The 27,043-nt window shown below is 38.3% G+C and overlaps 1 protein-coding gene across 1 annotated transcript; it reads left to right on the top strand.

The window, feature by feature from the left end:
• Positions 1-1,849: 1,849 nt before the first annotated feature.
• LOC139733616 (growth factor receptor-bound protein 2-like) lies at positions 1,850-27,043 on the top strand. The gene is made up of 8 exons (XM_071644426.1): positions 1,850-2,355; positions 5,473-5,570; positions 6,055-6,183; positions 8,815-8,947; positions 20,735-20,785; positions 22,591-22,635; positions 25,635-25,691; positions 26,793-27,043. The coding sequence occupies exons 1-8, from the start codon at positions 2,278-2,280 to the stop codon at positions 26,988-26,990; spliced, it is 789 nt and encodes a 262-aa protein (XP_071500527.1). The 5' UTR covers positions 1,850-2,277; the 3' UTR covers positions 26,991-27,043.

The raw sequence follows: 27,043 nt of genomic DNA, 5'->3' as shown, positions 1-27,043 counted from the left end.
TCTATAGGCCAAATGGTCAAAATATAGAAAATATTAATATTTCATAGACTGTACGACCAGTCTCTCAAGAAATACTTTGATTCTTCTCTTTCTACCTTTGTAATTCCACATTTAAATTATTGTGCAATAGCCTGCATTGGCATAATGCCATACGTGATACTTTTATTGCAGATCAAACGGTCCCTATTTATCGCAGTCATTAAAATAATAATAATAATAATTTCAGTTTATTTCTGCATTCCTGCTCCATATACATGTACAAGAATATATTCAGTCTTGCCCACACATAGCCAAATATTATGTGTCATAATCCGAAGTTTTCGAAATTGTATAATGTTTTATGAAGTGTAAAGTTCAGTTTTTATGTACCTATGTTTGAGGAAAATGTTTCCACAATCAAGTATTTTCATTTGAATGATTATAATGTATACTTATGACATGAGAGTGACACTATTCATAGGACTCTATATACACTTTCATATATGCCACAACTATGCCATCATATATTACAATTCCATTTATTGACCCAAAATTTTGAATGGCATTCAGATTGGAATAAATAAGTCTAAAGTCAAAAGCATCTAAAAGAAAGTTAACGTTATATTTCAGAAATCAGTAGACCCCAATACTGAGAATTCATGATATTGTTTACCAATATTGTCAGTGTGTGTATGTGTGTGCAAATTTATGTAATATTATACATTTGTAATGATTTTGAAGCAATACCATTTTTATATTCAACTTGAACCGTATACGGGGACCCGGGATTTGACTATAATGGCAAAGCCTGATCCTGTGCTGTCTCAGAACATTTTGAAAATGTAATGTACATTATTTTTTTTTTAATGAAACATTTTGCTTATGCAATGGACTACCTACCTATTCTTTTGTTATCATGTTTGTATAATTTGGTCTTGCTTATAATATTTCTTTTATTGAAAGTTTTAAATAAAACTGGACTGCGCTGAAAAACAAATTTGAATCTAGGCCTAGCCTTATCTGCTCCTTGTAACACAAAAAAAAAATTTGATACCGATGATTCGATTCTTTCTGTTTGATTTATATTCATTTCATATCACAGATCGATTATAAATAATACATTGATTTATACAGTGAAAAAAAAAGTTGAGCGCTATTAATAGGTCAATGGGAGACTTATGAGGCGATTACTAAGTACGACATCATCATCATCGTCAGAAATACATGTATGAGTAGGTACATTGTATATAATACTACTGTTCGGGGGGGGGGGGGAGGGGGCGGGTAAAACAGTAAAATCATAACTTTATCATTTTGATGAAACCTTCCCCATTCTATTCATTTGAATTCTCTTTCTGTATTTCGGCCAACTTGATGTGGAATTCTACTTTTTTAACTATTGAAATTAGGTAAACAACTACGTTTTCTGAGTCGACATAGGACTGTAAATTGGATACAGGTTAGATGTCAGTGCATTTTTATTTTTGTCCAATTACTAGGGAAGAGAGAGAGCTCCATTGTGCAGTCAAAACAGTCATAAAATAATGAGAAATATTTTTGCTATTCACTTCCTTCAAAAGGTAGGATAAAAACTGAGTACGTATACCGTGTATATACTGAGCACTCCATACCACACACGCCATCATCTGTTGCCGTCAAACTGTTACGTGTGTCAAAATCTCCAGTTTGATGCGCGCCCGCTGCACATGTTCTATGTTCACACACGCGGGATAACCTTTCAGTCCGAACCCATGTTGAATCAAACTACAACGACAACTGCTTATAAACGCGCGCGCCTTATTTCCGCAAATACGGAAATAGCGTGTGACCGATCTTTCTACACACCAAAAGTAGTGTTGTGAACGTTGTTGTCTATGTGATCTACAGACTGTGTTCTTATACGAAGTTTTGTTCCAAAGTACGACAAGGAGAAGGAAACAAGAAGATTGTCGTGGATGATTACTGTTATTACGGCTAGCGACCGATTTGACGTGACTGAAATAGGACTGAATCTGGACTTGTCAGGAATAACCGTATTGAGTGAGAATACAAGCCTGATTTTGAGGGAATTGTTACAGATTTGCGGTGCGGAGTCGTGTTTATAATACGTGGTGACAGGCGTGTGTAGTGTGCATAGATAGAGTGTGCAGTAGGAGCGAGCGAGCGCTTCTCAATCACGATCGTCGTTGCTGGTGGAAGTACACGCAGACCCGACTGCGCTCACACACAGGAGGAGTTAGCACTTTGAAAATATTATGAGCATTCACTGACCAAAAACAACAACAACACACCATTAAGATGGAGTACAAAGCTTTGTATGACTTTTGCACTGCCGATGAAGATGAACTTCCTTTCAAGAAAAATGCTATACTGAAGGTAATTCATGTTCTCGACTCGTCCAGTCCACAAGCGAGTATGACTGAGCTAGACACGATCAGTAAACTTTGCTTTCTTTACATTTGTAAGATCTTGCAGTCAAAACTGTCATGTGTGCTAAATTAGGAAAGGAAGAGTCTATCACTCTCAAGTAACATTACTAACATACAGACTCAAGAGAGTAAGATGTTTAATGTAGTAATGTAATTAGTACCGTAGTTTAATATGATGGGTAAACTCGGCCCCCATCGCGCACATTACAAGTTTACAACTATGGGTCCTTGCGCGCGCTGGGGGCTGAGTTTATCCGCTAGGCCGAGTTTATACATAACTACGGTGTGTTACAATTATTATGACATGAAGTTTAAAAAAAAAGTTTTTTTTTTTACAAGCCTTGTCTAGTGTAAGATGGAAAAAAAAAATAGCGTGTAATTAACGGTTACCCAGAGAAGCAACAGGTGGACATGTGTATAGAAAGGGTGGTCAATGTAGATTGTCCGTAGTGGTCGTCCCGTCTCATTGAATGATGCGTAGGTCTGAGTGCGTCGTCAGCCAGTGGAAATTGTGTGCATAACACCTTGGGCATATTAAAGGTAATTATGGAATGCTGCCATATAAACCCACAAGCGAGGTGAAAGCTGAATAATGGATTTACAGTAGGCTAGTACTCTGTAGAAAAGTATAGGACCGTAGCAATAACTTATGCATGCACACTATTCGTACTGACGTGCAAAAAGATGTGTCCGTCATCTGTTTTATAGAACGGGGGACAGTTCTATTGCCAAAAAGCCACTTTTTAATCATGGAACTTGATGGCATATATACTGGATGCATTTTCTTTTGGCTTGCCATAGATGAAAAGCATGCATCCAGTAATTACTGCCTGCTGGGAATAGTGCATGAACCTTTGCTGCAATTGCGTGATATTTACAATTGTATGTTCATAATTGCTGTCATCTGTGAGGCAGTATGTGGACAGTAAAAATCAACACACAGCCCTTGACCAATGAGATCACAGGACTTTCGCTACCAATTTCATTATCTCTGCTGTGGTTGTTTGTAAACTTGCATGGTCAGGACCCTCTCCGGTACAAATCAAGTGGCTTCATATGATAACATACTGTGCAGTACTATGTAAACCTGAAGGTTAGAGCCCTTGATGCAGGGGACTCCTATTATGACAAAGTCCTCGGAACCTGCAGTTTTCTTTCATTATATCGAAATTTTGTTATAACCAAACAAATAAACACTAAAAATACATAGATTGGATAATGTTGCTGCATGAATTTTTACTTCGCTGTAACCGGAATTTCATTATAACCGTGTAAGTTATAACTGGAGTGCACTGTGTTGATATCAAGTTAGACACCAAAGCCAGCCAGGTGCTGTGAGTGAGAGCCACCTTCTCTAATATTCTGTGAGTTTACTATAAAACCAGAAATATTCACGGCACAAAACTTTCACAAATTGGGGCCAATGGCCTTTTTCACCCCATAAAAACTGTCACAAGTGGCCTCTGGGATTCATTGCATTGCATATCTAGACAAAACCTTTTCGATGCATTATAGGCCTACATGTACTTTGTGTGAATTTTGGCTCATGAAAGTTGTAAAAGTTTCATAAAGATATGCGCAAAAATTTCTAATTTTACAGTACATGTATAATTTTTACGTTTCGAAATAACATTTTGATAGACTTCCTTATGTCCCCCCCCCCCCTGATTTTGTCGTACCACTCTATCTGCACAACCTACCCGTGTTAGTGTACAACACAGATGCATGCATGCACATTTGGCATGTGGTGGGGACAGCATGCATCTATGCATACAGGCTAACAAGGTTTAAATAGGGACTTAGAGTTGTATGGCAAGATAAGGGGGGGGGGGACAGACAACTGTAACTAAGGAAGTTTTTCCAATAAATGAATTTAGATTGCCTATTGTACATGTATGACCTTCATCCTGCCACAAAGTAAATTTTATGAAAGTGTGGTACTTGCATTTGTACACTGTTATCTTTATGTATTGATATCTCTTGCTTATCCATGTAATTAATAACTTGTGTATCGTATCATGTGTATTTGCCTTGAGAATAATTAGTGTCTGCCACCAGCTCTTGAATTGAGTACAAAGAGACAATCTTGCCTAGTATTCATTTATCATGTACTGTGTATAGTGAAACATTCGAAAGATGGTCATGCATTATTTTTGTCACATTATGCCATAGTGGAAGTGTTAATCATGATACTTGACAAGCTTCACTTTCGTATACAGGGTTAATATATTTCAGTTTCAATACCTTAAGCCCTAGCCTGCTGTACGGCCTGTGGCTGTCGTGTGTTCATGCGGCTAACATCTTTCACCGGACCCCTCTGACATTTTTTTTTTTTTTGCATTGCTGAACCTGCTGGTCATGTAAAGAACTCTGTCTGTCTCTGATACAGTGCACTATATTTCGTTTAAATGGTTTTTAAAATAAGGAGTTCATCAACAGAGGGCATGTACTTTGTACATTTGTAGAAATGGTAGGAATAACACCACTGGTGATACTGTGACATACAACTATACAGTACACTAGGCCAAAAGCAATATGGTATAGGAAGTATGAATGTATAAATTTCTTCAATTTGTTTTTATATTTATAAGGAGTTGAGGCATAAATCTTTTCAGCTTTGCAGTTGACACAACTTTTTTCTATTTTCTAAGAATATTTGAACAGTTCATGTACACATTGTAGACATTTCATAGCGGAAATGAAAATCTGCCATTAAATACAATAGAATGTTACATTTGATGTGGTATTCAGGGCATATACAGCTGTAAAAGTGGACTGTATGCTGAAGGATAATTCCATGAGTCAATATTGGTGTGGGTGTGATTACCATTAGGAAGATTATAGTCATGTAGTGGAGATGCATGCATACAATGTAGTACATGTACTTGTACAAGTACATGTTTTTGGTTAAACCATTTTAGAATTCTTTCATCTCAGTAACAGCTGTTGTGAATGAGCCACTCTGTGTACAATGTACAGCTGTAATTGAAACTGAAATGAAACATGGTTCCTTTTGATAAAGATGGAATTTTCTTGTGAATGTGTATTATTTTTATTTCTGCAGGTGATACGAAGAGAAGACAAACACTGGCTACTCGCTCATTTGGGTGCCAGGCAAGGCTTAATACCAGAGAATTATGTCACTGTAGAAAGGAGCCATGGGTAAGTTTGCTTTGATGCAGGTACATGTACAGCTTGACATGGCATATTGCAATGTATGTAGCTACAAAGTGTACCAATATAAGCCTTTCACCATGAATGCCATGAAAAAAAAGAGCAAAAGATTGGGTAGAAATTTAGCAAATCGAGTCGTGTACATCTGAAAGGCTGTAACTTCATTAGTAGGCCTGCTACTTTTATCGAGCATGCAACAGCTGCCAGCACAGACATTTCTGGGCATTTTGAAGAAATCGTCTTTATCTCATATTGTAGTCCATACATGTGTACAATACACTGAGACATTGACAGTATATTTTGTAATTGTCTGAGGGAGAAATTAGTATGTGTTTTATAGCAGCATAGGGTGTATTTGTTCAATGATTATAATCCTTTCACATTGATTAATTATCAGATCAGATCAGTGCAACATGAATTTATTCATATGTTTTTTTATTCTGTGTGCCCCCCCCCCCCATATCTTCTGTAGATGGTACGTTGGAAAGATTACACGAAAGCTAGCAGAAGACCATCTAATGGCCATGCCTCGTGACGGTGCCTTCATGATCAGAGACTCGGAGAGTAACCCCGACCCAGGAAATTTTTCCCTCTCGGTCAAGTGAGTATTCACAGATTTTTCGTGGAAGTGCTTCTCACGCACTGTTGACTTCTCATGCAGGAGGTCACCTCATGACCCTGTTTCACAGAAAAGCTGCTCTTAATAGTGACTCCTTCCAATACCAGGGGCGGATTGCCAGAAATTCCATAAAGAGGGGGCGCCTTTGCAAAAGTAAAAGGGGGGCGCACGCACCCCTCCCCCACTTTTTTCTTTATATTTCTTTTGTTTTAACACAAAAATAAAGGGGGTGCGTGCCTGGTGCGCTCCCACCTGGATCAGCCACTGAATACACATGACCTCAAAATTTGATATCACAAATTCTTCCACAGCAAGAAATAACAGGTCCCTGCAAGTGTGTGCAGTGCACTCCCGTTATAACGAACATGGTTATAATGAAATTTTGGCTACAACGAAATAAAAATTCAAGCCGCAACATTATCCGCTCTATGTTTTTTTATTGTTTATATGTCCGGTTATAACGAAAATTCCATATAACGAAAGAAAACTGCCGGTCCCAAGACTTCGTTATAACGGGAGTCCACTGTATGTCGTGGTGGCATTTCAACCAGTATTTCTGCGCACCTCTACAAAGTAATTACAAATTGCCTACTCCTTCTAAATTCTGTTCTGTTTAAGCCATGTTTTGAACTGAGCCAGTGAGAGACAAATGTGCGGGAAGGGCAGTGGTTTTCATCAGCAAGACTTTAAAAGCCCCCTCCTGCCCCCCCCCCCCCCCCATTTTTGTCTGAAGATTGCCTGGATTGCTGTGGAGAATTTGAGGCATAAGAATCTAAGAAGAACTAACTGTACCTCCAAAGTTGGTATGAAGTTAAACCAAGGAGGTTTTATACATGGAGTTCCAACTGGCTGTAATTATTCAAGCAGTTGTCAGATTTCTGTTGATGTACAAAAGAATTCCACAGGTGCACTTTCGCCTTTGATGATCGATGTTCGACGCCGCTGTCTTGCTGAGCAATCTGAAGATTCATTTTGAAAGTTATAATATTGGCCATATTTTGCTTATTTATTTATCAAATGAAGTGAAATTTTACGTAATGATAAAGCATGTAAAACAAAAGTCGATCCCGTCCAGAAATTTATGCAGAATTGTAAATCAGAGCTGTATCATGTGAAAATTCTTAAAACTGTACCATCCTGGAAAGCTGATTTTATCACTTTTCCGCTCATTTCCACAAATAAAACTAATATGGAATTAATCTTCAAGTATAATTCTTTATTGATAGATATATCAGATTAGTGCCCGGGTATGTCCAGTCGAGTGATTTTCATCTTTATTTCAGCATTTTTTGCTCAATTTCTATTCGCACAGTATCCTCATGTCTGTACCACCTACCTTTTATGAGAAGGGATAGCGAAAAGTAATTACCATCACAAAGACATCTTCCTTTGAAAGTGGCTAGTGATTATGCAATGAGACACGAGTCAATTGTCTTCGTATCTGCGCGGCAGATCCTGTTTGGCACATGCTTCAAATAATTTTGAGCGGCGGCTTCGAACATCTAGCAAAGGAAATATGACAGTTGTGACTCCTTTCTCTAGAACCTCTTTGGTTAAACAAAATAGTCTATGATATCAGTTGAATTCTGCATCAAATTTGCCACCCAAGTTGCATTTGTCAGTGATTGTCCTAGTCCTCTGTATACAAGACCACCTTTGGTGCTCCCTCAGTAAGCGTGTCACTTTAGGAGTAACAACTCCTAAGAATTTCTTGTGTGCACGAAACTTTCGAGAATTTGCAGTGGAGACAAGAGTCACATATGTAAACTGCTCACCGAAGTTCAGCAAATCCCTCCATTACTAGTACACGTGTATACATACTTATGGTTTTTCATGGTTGGCATTTTGTGAAAGTTTCATTCTGCGAAAGAGACTGTTGGCTCCAATTTGTGCAAGTTTCATGCCGTAAATATTTCTGGTTAAACAGTATTCCATACCCAGATTGAATACTCAATATCATCCCTGTCCTGTCCCTTTGTTAGCATTATTATACAAATGACGCACAGGTCTGAGTGCGTCAGTCGGAATTGTGTACATAAGTTAACTATGGAATGCTTAACCCACTCAGCTTTGCCTCGCGGGTTTAGGCTAAATTCCATAGTTATGGCATGCACACTATATTCCAACTGACGCACGAAAAGACATGTGCGTCATCTGTTTTATAGAATGGGTAATTTTCTTGCCAAAAACCCATTTTTCTATCGTGTTACCCGATGACAAATTTACTGGATGCATTTCCTATTGGCTTGGCATAGACGAGAGCCCGAAAACCATGCATCAGTTTTTACTGGACGCATGGTTTGCCATGCATCAGTAAAAACTGACGCATGGTTGTTTTAACCAATAGGTGTCTCGTACTGAGTACACGAACATTGCTTAATGCGCGAACCTTTGTTACAAGTGCGCGAACCTTTGTTACAAGTGCGCGTACTCTTGCTACAAGTGCGCGATGACATATTTACCACTGTGACTCAGCGTGCGGCCAGTACAAATCAACACATAGCTCTCGACCAATGAGATCGCAGGATTCTCACTACCCATTCTATAAATCGTTTTATCCCCCCCCCCTTCTATTTGTTGTTTTATTATCATTATTTGTTTCAACCACTGCAGATTTCAGAATGCCATTCAACACTTCAAGATCCTGACGGATCAGTCAGGGAAGTACTTCCTGTGGGTCGTCAAATTCAATTCACTAAATGACCTGGTAGAATATCACAGAACAAACTCCGTCAGCAGGACACAGGTAGGGACCCTGAATCCTTGTTGGTTTGCTGAGTTTTCTCTCTATCTATTCTACAAATGACTTTGATATGTAACTATCAAAGTGGTATTACTGTACATGTACTTTTTTACAGATTTCCCATACGGCAAAACATGTGCAGACTGTTCAGAAAGCTGTGTCTGATTCCACTCTAAAACTGCTCTCTGTCTTGGGCAAAAGTTCATCACGCATGTTGTATCACGGTACTGCCAGAACTGTAGAGCAAGTCTACATGTCCAGATACATTTATTTGTAGCAAAAAAACAATCTACATGAAAAACATAATGTACTAAAATAAACAAGAATACTGTAAAACGAGAAATGTTCGCGTGCATTTTAATTTCGCGAATTTCGCGAGCGCGAAGATTCGCGAAATTAAAATGCACGCGAAAGTTCTTGTCTACACTATATACATTGAATACCAGTTCCAGTTCGCGAAAATTTCATACCGCCAAAAAGGCCGTTGGCTCCAATTCGCGAAAAATTCATGCCGCGAATATATCATGTTTTACAGTAATACAATTGCCCATGATGTCTAGTCTGAACTCCTCATATTATTTGTACAGCTTGTACCAGGGACAAGTGGGAAAGATGGTTTTGCCATCAAATTTCTTGAAATTGAAGGCCACTGTCCTATTCAAATGATGATTGCAAAAGGTTAACATGCAGAATTATGCAAAGCTAAAGATAACCAGTCTGCAGAATTTCAGAAAAGATGGGCTTTACAGACAAGACAGTGGTCTCTACCTATCCAAATATATATTCTAACAAGTTGCCCTCATAGACAACTACAAGTACTTTGTATACCCAGCGCCCAAGTAGACGTACATGTAGAGACTGATATGGCTGTACAGGTTCTCGCGTGCACGGGACATGTCCTCTTGAAATGTTGGTTTCATATTATTGGCTTGTCTAAGTGGTGTGAGCGACATAAAACTTACTTTTAGCACAAGTAGTTCATGGTGTAATTTTCCTGGTATCGCATCACAATTTGCTTTGCATTTGCCATGCTGCTGCAACACCAACTATCTTTTGTATAGCAGTGTTCTTCCATAGAAGTGTATGCTATTTGAAAAACTATTCATCAGCTAAAATTACTAGTCAGAATTGAGTTTGAAAATTATTCCCTATAGTTGACCTATGATTTGTATGTACATTGTATTCTGTGTATTTGTCCTTGTGTGTATGGCTTTATTTTTTTTTTTTAAATATATGTTTGTGTGTTTCCAGCTTTGTCGCATTGATGCATTTCAAATGCTGTATAGGAGTGGTCGAGTACAGTGTACAGTACATAGTGTTGTGTTGTGCCTTCTCATCATTGTGTGGCATTTCAAAGTCTATTTGTAAGCTGGAAAGGTCTCCGTGATATATTCACCCGTCATTCATAATACATTGGCCTATCTAGCAGCTGTACATATGGTGCTTGGGTTGTGCATGCACGATTTCTTATAATGTCAGCATTCACGTGTGCAGTTGAACACACATGATGCAAACTCCAAGTGGAATTATGGTGTATGATGGGCTTCTTGAGTACTCAGAATAAGTGTCCTTACAAACGTTTTGTAGGCTGGCACACACGTACCTAGGAAGAGAAACATGCTATGACAGGATTATGTGCTTCGTTATCAAATTCTCCCTATCCTACATAACTTTAAAAACTCAAATGGTGGTGGCACTATTCAGTTTCTGGAACAGTGTGTTGACAACGCTACGCTGGTGCATAGCACGATCTCTATTTTATGTCATGCACTAAAGGCATGATGCACTCTATCTCCAAAGTACCATAGTTTTTTAGATTTTCTCAACAATTGTTACATGTTGGACAAAGAATATTAGCATATAAGCTCTGAAAATGCATTTCTATTGTGGAGTGACAATATCTTTTGATAATCATGACCGACAGAAAGAGAAAAAATAGCTATGCGATTATCGCATGTCTATATATACGCTTTGCCTGTGCCTGCTGCACAGTAAGTCTGCATTACTGGAAGTGTACAAGTGAACACCAAAAGTGTAACCTTGCTTGACCTCTGCGTGTCGCGTGTGGGTGCGTTAGATCACCTCATTCATTTGCATGTAACATATGGCCAGCATACGGACCCGACCGCTGGCAGCAAAACGTTTTCATTTGTATGCGATAAGGCAGAATTGAAGATTACTGCAATTTGTTTATGATGTATGTTATTCCAATTCCAATTCAATCATTTACACATGTATATTGTCTGTGTCAGGATATTTGTTTTGTTTATTTACTTTCTACAAAAAGCATACTATATATTAACAAGATTCAAATGACATGTAAAACATTAGAAAAACATCATATTTTGTCAACATTGTAAATCATAGAAAATACCATTCAACATATCTCATATTAACATCGATAATCGGACATCAACACATTGGTATATCTTGGTATATTATTATGTAGACTGTAAATGCAACTAATACCACTGAACTGAACTAATATCACTGGACTGATCAGGGGTGATTTATTTCCATGTCTTGAGGGTACAATAAAATGATACATGTATCATAAAATTCTACAAATCATTTGATAACCACATGGAGTAAGGCACAAAGGAGTTTCAGCTAACAGGATGTTCTTACTCTGATGGATTTCAGTCTCCTCCCACTCGTCAACATGTGCTGTCATTACAAATGGGCATTTCTCTGTCCATTGCTGTACTCCATTATCACGAATTCAGCCACTCGCAGAATTGTCTGGAAGTCCCAGTTCGCGTGAAATTACTGTGTAGAATCGCTATTAAAGATTTATGGTGTATACGGTAATATTCTGTCACAGTGAATACCAACATTCGTCTGAGATGACAACTATGTCATAGGGGTCTCTTTTGCATTATTTCGAAGTGATGGCATTTTCACAAACGAGTGAGTGATCATGACCTTCGTGCCTACATCCAGCACTACAGGCCACCACAAAAATGACATACCGGTACTTTTAAATCCTTTATTGTTAATTTCCTGTGGTTAGTCTTCAACTGCAGAGATCCCCTTGAAATGAGGCTTATATCCAGACACACATGTTTGCATGTGCACACCCTACATTGCATGTTGAGTGGGAAGTAAATGCATACTTGTACGGAAGCAAACTTACAGTGTAGGTCTCTTTGTTTTTGCCTTATCTTCACACTTTGTGATGGTGCTGGAGGCAGCATGGTTTGGGGCAACCTGTCCGCCTGTCCTTGCACAATTTTAGAGTAATATTTTCTTAGGTTACTAATTAGGAACATGGAAAATATTCCAATGGAACTTGTGATTGTACCATGCTCAGTGATCATCCAAGACTATGATTAACTTGACAAAAGTGTATGGATTGTGTGGTCTACAGCCAAAATTCGGAGTGAAGGTTAGCAGTTAAAGCTACAAATTTAATTTAAGAAATTTGTGTTTACAATAGCATGAGAAAACTAGTAAAATTTAATCACAAATAATTGGTCGGTGCAGAGCAGTGAATTCACAGGTCTGTGTGTCTATGTTGTAAGTTTTGTTTTTATTTGTGATCTTAAGACAAGTTACAGCCAAAACTTTGGCATTATGTAATTATAAGGTGACGCAATTTGATGAAATCTGGTATAGGTATGAGCAATGGGAGAGCTATTTTTTCTTCAGGCAGTCTTAATCTCAAATTTGGTTATTTAATGGTCAGAGGTCAAGGTCATTTAAGTAAGAAAGTACAGTACTGATGTCTCCTGAAATACTTTAGGGAGCTTGATCAAACTAGCATTGTCTATATGCAAAGATACACTTGTAAAAGGTGACAACATTTTTTTTTTTCCAGTTATCTAAATGCCAAGACTCTGAAGGGTCAAAGGGCAGAGGTCAGGAAGAAAGTTTTGGGGAATTTGAAAATAGATGGTTCAGGTCAAAAGGTCAAAATGGGTGATTATGAATGAAAGAGAAACACAGAGAGTCACACACACTCACACACCCTATATACACATGTACACTGTATACATAAATGTACATTGTATGCATATGTCCGTCTGTCTCCCTGTCATTTTTATTTTTCCATCTCTTTCTTACATGCCCGATCCTTTTATTCAATTCAGTTACTGTTAACGTAAATATTTTCATGTGATTAATTCTTCTTGTTGAGAGGCTCAAAAACATTCATGGGTTCTTGAATTCATGCTGCACAATTTTCAACCCATTCAAAATGTGCAGAGAAAATTGTGAAGATATGTTTTGGTTTTATAATTGGCGCTAGCCAAAAGTAGCACGAAGTATGCAAAAGTTAATGTACTGAGAATATTTCCATGTTTTATTCAGTTATTGTTTACATTGATTGTCATTAATTTACTTTTTCCTTTTCTTCATGAAGTCAAAAAGTCCATACTTACTTTGGAATCGTTAAAAATATAAATTATAAGTTCCATAGCTTTCTTTGATTTCTATGTATACTACAGTCTGTCGGTGTCATCTAATAAAGCACAGTGTACATGTAAGTTTACCTTCAACATGTTGATTCTAAAGGACATGCACAGTGAATAGTTGAACTCTTTTTTTTTTATTGATGTGCAAGAGCAGCATACGGTTTATTCCTGCATGGAAATAAATAAATGATTGTACAGCTGTCCAAGCTATTCAGGCACAGCTAGTTCCTTTTAACTTTGCTCACCCAGTCGTTATTTGCAGAACAATAGCTTAAAAGTGTACAAGTTACATTGTATATCATTGATCAGTAATATCAAGCAGTTATGTGTATTTGGCCTGGTAAAATAATGCTGGTAGAATACTGTACTTTGATATAAATAACATGTGTGCATTCCAGACATCAAATGTGAGACGTGAAGAGTTATTTACTCTACCATAAACTTCCAACACAAGTACATCATCAAAGAAGAGGAATTTCATGCACAACTGACTGAAAATACATAACCCATGACTTTTGCCCGGAGAGTACGCAGTACTGCACAAGTGAATGAACAACCAAATGGCTTACCCAACCAACTCCAGGGTACAAGTGCTTGATTAATTGGCCAGTGCAGTGTGTCAGATCGTGATATTAAACAGCTGCCCTGGAAGCAGTACAATGCATATTGCAGGCATTTATGAGTTTGTGTTGTATCCTCCCCAAAATGAGGTAGTTTTAGTATGTTGCAAATTGCACATTGCTACATTGTATGTGCTGAGGTAGAATGTTGATATGCAGTAGGTGCACAATGAATGTGATAACATTTTGTAGGTCTTTGCCTAGTAACAAAAGAAGGCATTCAGTGCACATATCCATATTCTATTCAGGTCAATGTGTTAAAAGGTACCCTCTGTTTAGTTTGATGACTCGTGCCTATCTCTGTAGTTCTTGATTTGAGATGTACTACAATGATGCACATTAATGTACCATCCGTGCATGAAATTTATGCATTCTTATATAATACCTATGAAATATCGTACTGAAACATACATGTGATACACGTGTCCAGTCACAAGTTCTGCATTGTGTGTGTGTGTGTGTGTGTGTGTGTATGTGTGTGTGTGTGTGTGTGTGTGTGTGTGTGTGTGTGTGTGTGTGTGTGTGTGTGTTATCACCTGACGTTGCTCTGTTTCAACACATTTATCTTAGTCATGAAGTGAGTCATGTGCTATTCTCGACGTAGTGAATCCAGCCCCCTTCTTTTCACAGGATTCAGTAGATCGTAGCATTGCCAAAATGCATTGTAGGGCGTTAAGAGCCGCTCAGTTTCACAATAGCAACTGCACCCCAGCCTCCCCAACGCGAGAAATGCTTGCCTCAGAATTGTTTACAAAAGGTATCTGGGAAAAAACAAAACAGGAAAAAAACAGATACACCCTCATCTTTAGTTTGGAAATCAACCAAATGGAAGGGAAAAGTATTGTTGTCAAGAAGGTTACTCTTGTATGTGTTTTCTGGCATTTGCTTGTTTATTTGTGTGTCTCCTAAAGTGACTTAAAAAGGTATGAATGAGTTCTGATGAAATGTGCAGGATAAATGCACAGTTCTATGCAATAGTCACCCTATATTCCTGGAGAATATTTGTATTCTTTGAATGCTAGTAGGGGCTGTTTATTACTAAAGCCAAATAGATTATGGGGAATTCAGGATGCATGATGAACAAATGGCAAGGATTGAAAAGTAATGCAGTTAGTTACGATTACAACACATCCTGTATTCTTAAGAAGGAATTAGTCGTCAAGTCATTTTTGCAATGTGTTTGAAAGTCTGTAGAATTTTGTGATTATGTGGAGAATTGTGTAGCAATTCCTGGATGATGCAGGACTTTTTTGATTGTCCAAAACTTCCAACTGCAACACATTGGTTTCATTATGAGTGTGGAAGATCTCTCAGCCACACCCATTGTATTCTTTATCTACACTTACACATACAATGTAGGCAGACCATGACAAGGTCAATTACTACATGTATCAGGACTATGTAAATCTATACATCTGAGGAGTGTCTCAGAATGTTGATTATGAACATCAAAACTCAGTATGATTCAGCACTAAAACTTACTTCTTGGAAGAGAAATACAAGCAAAATCCCATTCAACCCATTCTACGGAGTAAATTCTAATACATGTTCGTCTTCATGTCAATCAGTGGATTGAAAATGAAACTTTTATGTTCTGCATTGAAGCTTGAGCATGTTATGAAGAGCAGACACAGTTTTCAATATTTGGGACCAAGACAATTGTGATTCGTAAATAAAAACTATATTTGTAAGTGATTTAGTCATCTGGTTGTTTGTTGTGGGGACAATATACTTCCTCTTCTCAAGTACAGTACTCTTTGTGATTATACGTACATGTTACTTATGCATTCTGAAGCCGTTTTGTCGGGGGGGGGGGGGGTTAGGAAGAAGGGAGATGGTTTTCTAAATTTTCTTGATTGTCAGTTTGAATATTGATGTCATTTGGAGTAAGTATTTTGCAGTGGGTTCAATCCTATGTCGTTTTAACAGTTTTACAGTTTTAATGGACTGTTTGTACAGTCGTTGCATTGTGATTGAAGAATGCTGTCATTTAGAAGCAGAGTATAATGTTGCTTCAGTTCACTCTGCTTTTTTGCGAAGTAAGGGTTAACAGGAATAAGAAACGCATACGCACATTATACACCAAACAAGAGTGAAAATGAACACAGTCATGGTGATTATCTTTGCCTCAGTTTGGTGTTTGTGCTGATATCCACAAATACAATACAAACTCTCCATTACGTCTTTCATGCGATGAAGTTTACCGGCTCATTTCAGAGCATGTTCTCTGTGGACGTCGTCAAAGTGCAAAAACCCAGGTACGCTGCATTAGTACAGGTACTGTACATATGTCATGTCGCACATATCCGTATGAAGACACACATTGGTACAGTGACTCCCTCGTGTGAAATGCTGATCGTTCTGTAGGCACTGCACGTGCAGTCAAGCAGTTCGACATTCCATGCGATTCCACTGTGTCTGGAACGGTGACAGAGTCTCAGCTCTAAGGAGCCTAGCTCCAGACCTCTGTACGAGAGTGATGAAAGTGGAGGGAATGAGAGTGAGAGATACTTCCTTGTTATTACATGTTCGTACCTGCTGAGTGTTTGTGGTTTTGGTGCTGTGTTTTCCTATATGAGTGACTGAGCAAGTCACTCTTGGCTCGAACATAGCTCTGTGAGCTTGCATAATGTCTTACTTTTTGCTTCCCTCTTTTTGGGGTTCACCCCCAAGGAATTAGGCAACACTCAGAGGATAGTGTATATGAACAATTCACCAGTAGGGCTCAACGATAGATGCATGTTCAAGATGTTGTAAATGGGTCAAATTCTCTGACACACTACATAGTGTTCTTTCTTTCTGGATCATATGTTTGTGTTTGTTTGTGTACTTGTGTGTGTATGTAAATTGATACATGTGTTTTATTTCTGTAATACCATACAGTGGTGTTTCGTTACTGACTTGCCAAGTCCTGAGAACATTTTATGACCACCTGATCACCAGTAACTTGATATTGTTATGGATCAGATGTGTCAATAATTAAGCTTGAAATTGTTCTGAGAGAATTGAACTTGCACCCCTTTAACATTACGAAAATTTTGGGGACTGCAGTTTATTCTGCATCAGTGGTCCAACACGTCATTGATTTGTCTTGTGTCCTAATATAAAATTTAAAATTATTGTTTTTATAGCTAAGAGGAATACTTTTTATGAATATTCATTTACTTATCTATAGATGTTATTTGTCAGTTAAACTACTTGTAATATTGTCCTTTTTCTTTCACTTGTGTGTACATGTAGTTGTATACACATATTCAATGTAATTGTCCAGGTCACTATAAAAGAAGGGTAGGCCTATATAAATCACACATTACCATACTGGTCTGCTGTTTATATGGGAGCTGTGCAAAAGTGCAGCATGTAACATGTATATACAAATAATGATGCTGGTAATATTTATCTTTGAGAGGTACTGTAGTTGACGTACAGTGTAGACCATTTATCACAATAAAGGGTAGAGAGTTACTGCATGCAATATGCATGCTGCATGCACATATGTTCATATGTACAATGTAGGCCTACTAGTACATATAATACATACTGAACAAATTTTTTACAATACATTATACAATGTACAAAACATGTACATGAAGTACAGGCTGCACAAAGTCTGCATACAAGCATACATTGTATGAACAGATACACTTGGATACGGGTTGTACAGTCTACATGTATGTGCACATGCATGCTATACAATTTGGTAGCAAGTTCTCAAATCTCATAGACTCTTTGCTCTGTGTGTATGCAGTAAGAATACCAGGAATTTATGAGGCAATGTTTAGCAGGGAGCCAAAATACATACTATTAAAGAGGAAGTGTTTAAAGCTAAAACTTTGTACTCAGAATGGCTCAAAATTCATATTCCACAATTTGGAATTTGCTTGCAATATATCGGAAACTCTCCTTTAAAAAAAAAAAAAAAAAAAAAATGAATAAAAAATAATTAACTTGTCTGACTGACATAGTTTGCTGAGACAATGAGTTGTTTGGCAGTATTTCGAGATCAAAAGTGTAAAATGATGAAAGTCAGTATACCGAACACCTTTTATTCCTGAAGCACCCACCCCATTCAGTATAGTTGGTATTATAGAATGATGCTAGTATGCGTTGATTGAATTGTGTCCAGGCAGTGGTATTGAATTGCATGCAGACTTGCGTGAAGTGGATACCGCTGTGACCCGATATATTATTATCGATAATCGAATAAAAAATCCCGTAGCAGCCATGATCTGGTAAGCCCGAGATTGTAGTACTTTTGGCAAAGCTTTTTGGCTAATAGTTCTCATTTTTGTTATTTTACACAACTTAAGTTGTATTATGACAGCATTATTTAAACATTTTATATTCTTATGTGTACAAATTTGATAAAGAATTGACAGGTTTGCAGACATATGAGAACTGTATTTTGGCTTTAATGGTATATAAATGCCACAAATGTACTTTATAATTATTAGGTACAGACCCCAGGTTTTTTATTATTTCTAGGCAGCAAAGTGCATTTGATGCAAATGGCCTTTTGTGCACAGATGTAAAAATGATTGACATGCACATTTCGTTTCCAGGCCCTCTTTATATTCTGAGGGAATTCCTGCCCTATGCATTTCCCCTCTAATGTAAATGACACACTGTGTCATGTATTCCCACAAGGGACACAGTCCATTCAACATCAGGGTTGGGTATGTTTTCTTTGCCAGGTGAAGACGACAGGCTCTACACTGTAAAAATACTTGTCATTCATCTATTATGTATACAATATATACAAGTACAACTACAATGTATAACCTACATGAGTAGTACAGTTGTATTTACAAGACATCATGTGTTGAAGGGACTCACTCTAGTACATGAAATATGCATCATCGACAGAGTTATCTATAGAATGAGTTGAAATCCTTTGTTTCATAATATTTAAGCTTTCACCATTTCTTTATCTTATCTTTACATCCTTTCATCTTTGAGCATGCCTTGATCATTTCATTCCGTGGATGTGGTGCAATACAAATTGCAAATTGCAAGTGTTATTGCTATTATTTATATGGCATACAGTAATGCGTTTGTATTAGACAACTTATGCTTTCTTGAACAGTGGCGCAAATTACAGTTTTGTAGGCTCGTTGGGGCATTGTATCACCGGAGTGTGTTTGATTGGATCCTTCTAGCTTGCAACAATATTACAGTTTGTGATGTCTTCACCTATTCAATGTGTGGCCTTTAGGTTTACTCTTTTGTTGTTTTTTCACTTATTGAATTGTTGTTGTTTTTTATCCTATGTCAAAATACTTTCAGAGTAATGTGGTCACATGTGTATTACTAACAGGTAGAGAGATTAGATCAGTACAGAGTTTAACTATCCCACGTCCTTGGACGACCTGACCCACTAGTCAGTGGTCAGTGTTGCGATTGCGATCTTACGATTGTGTGCATTCCAGTGTCCAGCATGCGTCGTGCATCCTGAGTGGCCCATTGTGCCTCTCTGCCATATTTGTCACATTTGCATCTTCTGACAATTTGCAGCTGGATTTTGACCAAACATGGCAGGATTCATCAATGGCAGAGGGGGTCATACAGTAGTTCATACAAGTTGTCAACGTTATGTCGGCTAGCCCTTTATGTGCTCAGACAGTGTGCTTTGATAGCATACATACAGTTGTACCAAACTGTTTTTCACCAGCATTCAATAATCCATCCAAACTTGACCCAAACGAAGATTTACATGACCTAAGCAAGTTTAAAGGGATTGTACAGTTTTGGTTGAGACCTACAAGCAATTTCAGGTTTCTAACATTTTTGGGGTGAGATAATGAGAAACCTTTTATGAAATTTGAAAGAGCATGTAATTCTATGAGGAATTCAACGTTTACTTGATGAAAATTGGTTTTGAAATGGCTGAGATATCCAAAAAAGAGCGATTCTAGTTAAGTGTGGGACCCACACTTTATTACGATCGCTTTGTTTTACTTTATTTTTTGGATGTTTCAGTCATTCCAAACCCGATTTTCATAAAATAAACGTTCAATTCCTCTTAAAATGGTGTACTCTGTACTATATCATAAGTGTTTTCTTGGTATATCTCGCAAAAAGCTAAAAGCCCAATTCTCATCTCCACCAATACTGTACCATCCCTTTAAGAGACACAAAAGTACTGTTGTCTAGTGTACATCACAACGTTATTACTGACTCTGTCTGTGTTTGTGTGTGTGTTTGTGTGCATAAATTGTGGCCACCGATATACAAGCATGTAAGTCTGTCAGATTGAAAAAAAACAAAACACAATTTGGAGAAACTGATTTGGGTTTGATAGTGGCAAGTTGGAAGTGCCCATAAGCCAATGCATGAAATGCAATACCTGTGCCTGTCAATAAAAGTACATGTACCACAATTTTTCGCGAAGAAAACTTGGGATGAAAATGTGCGGCTTTTGTGAACGTATTGGCATAACTCCATGGCAGATGCATAAAGTTTGAAAACTTGTTCTGTGTAACAAATGTGGATGACTCTTAACTTTCTTGTGCATTTAATAGGTCAACTGTAGATTCTGGTCATTGTTCATGCCTCTACTCTCAGTATCTATTGTTGACAGTGCAGCAATACAGTACCATGGATCATTCATTTCAAGGCCTCGGTACATCATGTATTTTTTTTTTTCTTACCCTTGATCAATAACAGCTGGAAGACAGTGATACAATCTGCTGAGAATCACCTTCAACGGCAGGCTTGATAACTTTTTCGTATTGTTTTTTCTTTCCTACTTGCAGGAGATCAAGCTCACAGACCCTTGTGTTCCACTCGACAACAACGGCCTAGGGGTAAGCTTGCCAGAATTTTCTGAAGTTCAGTACTAGCACTATTTGAGGTATTAATCCAAGTGATACTTGACATATGTAGGCCTATATGAGTAGACGAACTTGTGCCTATCAACTGTTGGGTGCACATGCTCAAGGTCAGAGATCCAAGGTCAGGGTCAAATTCGTAAATTGTCACTATTTTCCCCAAATCTCTACAATGCCTGGAGGTATTTTTTGGGAAACTTTTAGCAAAGTGTATAAACCAGGTGAAGATTTTCTGGGGAAAGTTTTTGGGTCATAGGCTCAAAGGTCAAAGATCAAATGAAAATGAAAAAAAAAAGAAAGAAAGAAAAAAAAAATACCTTTTTTTCCTCCATATCCTGGAAATGGCTCATTTTATTTGCATGAAACTAAACATGCATGTACTGCCTGGCAATGATTCTGTTAAGGGGGTCATAAAACAAAGGTCAGGTAAAAATCCAAAAATCTGCTCTTTGATACTGAAATCATACTATTTTCTACATATCTTGACAATTATTCAGTGCATACCCTTAAAGTAAACTAGATGTCATGCACAGTGATTCTGTAAGGAAAAATTTGGGCCATGGAGTCAAAGTTGAATGATTATGTTAGATGTATCTCTATCTTTCCCTGTATTTTGAAAATAGCTCAAATTATCATCATGAAAATCGGATATTACCAGCTTTACTGATTATTTGAAGGAAGATGTCGGCAGGGGTCAAAGGTCAAGTGAAAATGCTCAAATTCTTGAATTCTTTCTCTCTGAAGCAATTGACCCATCCAAATGAAATCTGGTTCAAGATATAAACACTAAACACATTTGGTGTTGTGCCATCAAACTTTGAAACATATTTCAATTTTGTACTAACCATTTGAATTGTTGAAAGAGAGATATTATTCAGAGGGGTGAAGGCTCAGGTTTGAGTTTCTTCAGTTTGTCTCCCTCTAATCCTTTGAATTGTTGTTTGATACTGTTTAAAATGTCAACAGACTTACAGGGAGGGAAAATAATGCCATATGATGGAAATGTACAGTTTGTACCAGTTACCATCCCGTAGCAACATTTTTAGGTCTTTGTCATGAAGTGTATTTCTTAGAAACATGAGTGCATATATGCACTGATAGAATATTACAGATGTAATGTACATTCGAAAGTAAAACTTAAATTTGAGCATGCATGCAGGTAAGTGGGAGAAACCCTGAAAGAACTTGTGTGTATGTGTTAGAGTGATTGAAAAAGAGAAAAACCCTTGTGGAGGAAAATTCATACTAGATTGCCCTTATTTGAAAGTGAAAGAGTTATAACAATATCTTCACAGTGTTAGAATAATCATACAGCCAATCAATTGGTTGGTCACAGACTGTACTCTCAATTTCACTTTTACTGTTGTCACATGATTGGCATGTTATATGCATGATTAAAAAAGAATGTAAAAAAATATTTATATCAGTATCTGACAATTAATCCAAAAAAGTAATTTTCTCAGAGATTTGAAAAGACAAAGTCTTGTCACCCCACCAACTGTGTATATATTTATTTGTTCACAAATATCGTGGAATAATTTTCCAACTCAAATTTGATTAGCAACTTCAGCTGATGAACAATATTTCAAATGGTATCCTGTACACTTCTATGAAAGAAAACTGCTACACAACAGTTAGTTTGTGTAGCAGTGGTGTAAAAATGCATAGCAAATTGCGATGCGATACCAGGAAAATTATTCCCTGAATATAAACAGGTACATTTCATTTGCATGTTTTCCACCATTCAAAGATCTTAAACTCTGGTCCCTTTACTTTGACAGGATATGCCGGGAGCAGCTCACCAACACAAAGACAATGGCATGAAGGTAACCTGCCTTTTCAAGTCCTAATTAGCGGAGTATCCTGTATACGCCATTATGTTTTGCAAGGTTTTTATTTCTTTAATTTTGCTAGTTGGATGCTTCTTGCAAATTTAATGCCATTCATGAATATCAACTCTAATCCCAACATGAATACAACATGCACTTGTACATTTCTCTGTTCGTTACTTTACTTCTCAGTTGTGAATCTAATCACGTGCTAAGTCTGGAAGTCCCGATTCGAAAAAAAATATAAATAAATAATAATAATAAAAAAATTGACTGAATATAGTATGGTGCATACAGTTTGTGACCCATTCCAACCTCTCTCAGAACCAACACATTAATCTTCTAGTGAAACCTTGAATTACAGTGTGCAGTTGCGGCTGATAACGAGTTGCATGAATTTGAACACAAGTAAAGGTCGAGTCAGAATGAGTCATACACAATCAAGCACCCGGACAGTTTGAGTCACAAAATGCACTGAAAGAGAAAAACCCTCCAAATTCTTTTGAGCGATGAAAAAAAGCAACAAAAGATATTTGGTCATACAGAGTGGAGTGTCCTCCTAACCTCTGTGCAATCATAAATTATCAAGTTGTGGAGACATCATGGCCTTGCATCATTTCAGGATATTTAATAACACCAAAACAACAAACTTGATGTTGCATATCATGACTCTATTGGTGTACCTGACTGGTTTTACAACGTGTGGTATAGCTTGGCAGGTGTCAAGCACATTTAGCTATCCAATGCCCTCACCATTTTCTCTCCTGATAGTTTCTGTTGGTTGCTCCCAGTAACCCATGAAGTCATAAAAACCAACATTTTGTGGTTCAGTTCTGCACCCTGTTAGTACCGGTAAATTATTATTATTTTTTGTTAACTAAAATTCCTTGTTTTTGTTAGTGTTGTGCAGGGCGGATTGAACCTTTTGTTCATATCTGTGTTGTTGTTTTTTTCTTCTGTTACAGAATGCTCAAATGCCTCTGAATTGCCCAATTCACAACTGATGTTCAGTTGGCTACAAATTTCACACTGTCAAAGTGTCTGTATTTTTCTCAAATTGGCAAATATGCATAGATTTTATTGATTCAACCAGTTCCAGCTTATCTTTGTCTATTACATGATATGCAGCGGCATTCAGAGTTGCCAATTCATTGATGGCAAAGATGATGATTTCTGCAGCCAGTCCGCCCAGGACTTTTGGAATGGGTTAAAGGGATGGTACGGTATTGGTGGAGATGAGAATTGGGCTTTTAACTTTTTGCGAGATACCAAGAAAACACTTATGATATAGTACAGAGCATACCATTTTAAGAGGAATTCAAAGTTTATTTGATGAAAATTGGGTTTGGAATCACTGAAACATCCAAAAACAAAGTAAAACAAAGTGATCGTAATAAAGTGTGGGTCCCACACTTTATTAGAATCACTCATTTTTGTCTCGCCCACCGGAGGTGAAGGCGAGACTAAGGGATCCAAATGGCGTCCGTCCGTCGTCCGTCCGTCGTCCGTCCGTCGTCCGTCGTCCGTCCGTCGTCCGTCCGTCGTCCGTCCGTCGTCCGTCGTCCGTCACAAATGTTAAAGTTTACCTGCAAGACTCTCTTATGATGCATAACTTGGCAACTGTTACAGCAATGGCAGCCACACTTGGGTGATAGAAGCACTAGGGGTATCTTCATGTTATGGTGTTGTCAGAGGTCATGTGATGAGGTCAAAGGTCATTTGAGGTCATATATTAAAGGGTATGTGCAAGACCCTCTTTTCTATGTTAAAGTTTACCTGCAAGACTCTCTTTTGACAAATAACTTCACATAAGTTGCTTGGATTACAACCTAACTTGGGTCATAGATGCACTGGGGGCACCTTCATGTTATGTTGCCGTTGGAGGTCACATGATAAGGTCAAAGGTCATTTGAGGTCATACATTAAAGTTTACATGCAAGACTCTCTTATCACTCGTAACTCGACACATGTTGCTACAATAGCAATCAAACTTGGGTGATGGATGCACTGGGGGTACCTTCATGTTATGGTGCCGTAAGAGGTCACATGATAAGGTCAAAGGTCATTTGAGGTCATATGTTAAAGTTTACTTGCAAGACTCTTATCACACATAACTCAGCACATGTTGCTACAATGGCAATCAAACTTGGGTGATGGTAGATGTCTCTTGGAAAGTTGAAGGTAACCACAAGGTCAAAGGTTACAGACAGGGGTCAACGAACTTTTAGGGCCCAATGTTAAGTTTTTAGGGTGCATTTCATTTATGGCTCATAACTTTTGATCCCTTTGTCCGTTTGTGACCAAACTTGGATGAACATGTCCCTTGGGGAGGTGAAGGTCGTCACAAGGTCAAAGGTCACAGACAGGGGTCAACAAACTTTTAGGGCCCAATGTTATGTTTTAGGGCGCGTTTTGATTGTGGCTCATAACTTTTGATCCCTATGTCCGTTTGTGACCAAACGTGGACGGTAGATGTCCCTTGGGGAATTAAAGGTCATCACAAGGTCAAAGGTCACAAAGGGGTCAACAAATTTTTAGGGCCCAATGTTAAGTTTTTATGGCGCGTTTCGATTATGGCTCATTACTTTTGATCCCTTTGTCCGTTTGTGACCAAACTTGGATGGTAAATGTCCCTTAGGGTATTGAAGGTCACCACAAGGTCAAAGGTCATAAGCAGGTCAATTAACTTCTGGGAGTTATAAAAGATATTAATTCCTTGTACGCGAATGGGCGAGACACAATTTGGCGATTGCCTTGTTTTATATCTCAGCCATTTCAAAACCAATTTTCGTCAAATAAACGTTGAATTCCTCATAGAATTACACGTTCTTTCATATATCATAAGAGGTTTCTCATTATTTCACCAAAAAATGTTAGAAACCCGAAATTAGGTCTCAACCAAAACTGTACGATCCCTTTAAGAGGGCTAGTTATCTTGAAGCACCTTTGGGCTGTCATTTTAGCAGAGAGTCTTAACATTACTGTTGTTCATTCAGCCTGTCCAACAGAATATGCGAGGAGCCCAGCCACACAGGGACGATAGCATCTGCAAAGTAAGTAGATTGGAAGGCAAAACCTTAGTGAACAGCTATCACATGGGAAAGTTTGTGGGTTGTAGTATTCACAGTGTCCCCAGTACTATGCAGAGACTCCAACTCTCCCGTTTTCGACGGGAGATCTCCCGCCGAAAACCCTTTTTTGCAAAATCTCCCGTTCTACTGCTTGAGATTTGATTTCTTCCGCACTGGCTCTGTGTCTCCCGGTGGAAAGGATTTCTTACTTATTGCTATCGTACAGTATGTTGAAAAAATAAGCCTTAGATAGCAACAGAGAGTCTAGAACCCTAGGAACTTCGCACACATCAACTTGGAGTCTCCCGTTTGCTAGGGGTTTCGGGCGGGAGAATCTCCAGATCAGAAGGTGCTTGGGGTTGGGGTCTCTGATTATGAGGTATTTGAAACAATGTCATTCATGATGCTAGAGAGAAGGGTACTGGGATAAGTGCCCATCTGCATATTTTAGAATGTTTGTTATAATGATACTACAGGGATGATGATGATGATCATGTACCATAGTCCTTCTGCGTTGATATTGGCGGAGAGCAAGGGCATCCTGAGAAATCGGCAGAAATCTGTTTCTCCTTTCAGCCACTGTTGTATGATGATGCTCAGGATTAGATGTCAGATCATTGCAATTAGAGTGTAATGATTGTTAACTGATTCGCTTTGTTTTAAAGTACATTTAGAAGTCAATATCTCCACCAAGTTATTAGTCCATGTACAGTGCTATGAACTGATTAGCAGTGGAGGTCTCCTTCTGAGACCACATAGAGTACAGGGAGGGATCCATGAATTCCATAAAGGGGAGGCGCCTTTACAAAATTAAAGGGGGGCGCACTAACCCCCCATTTTTTCTTTTTATTTCTTTTGTTTCAAAAAAAAATAAAGAGGGGGTGCGCACCCGGTGTGCCCCCCTCTGGATCTGCCACTGGAGCAACACTTCTAGTCGTCTATATCTCTAAATTTGCATATATTTGATTACAAATGTGTGTCTTTGGCACAATTTCCATCATGTATAAAAGATCAATGTGCCCCCTTCTCTTCCCCCTTCCCACTGACCCTTCCCCCTTTTTTTCTGTTTATACCTCCCTGCAGTGCAAGGCTCTCTACGACTTCACCTCTGAGGTCGACAACGAGCTGTCATTCAAGAAGGGGGACATCATCCACCTGATCTCCCAGCCGCACGCCGAGTGGTGGGAGGGCGAGATCCGGACGCCCACGGGGATCCGTTGCGGCATCTTCCCAAAGAACTACATCACAATACACGAGGGCAAACTCCCTGGGGGCTACTAGGAGGCGGTTGACGAGGCGGCTGAGTCTTCGCAGATCGGTTACGGTCTTATAAA

This window comes from Diadema antillarum, unplaced genomic scaffold, assembly GCF_040938485.1.
Source record: "Diadema antillarum isolate AM-2024a unplaced genomic scaffold, OU_Dant_1.0 seq00000484_RagTag, whole genome shotgun sequence".
Classification (NCBI taxonomy): Eukaryota; Metazoa; Echinodermata; class Echinoidea; order Diadematoida; family Diadematidae; genus Diadema; species Diadema antillarum.
The sequence above is the reverse complement of the archived record's forward strand: the minus strand, read 5'-3'. Positions and strand labels throughout refer to the sequence as shown.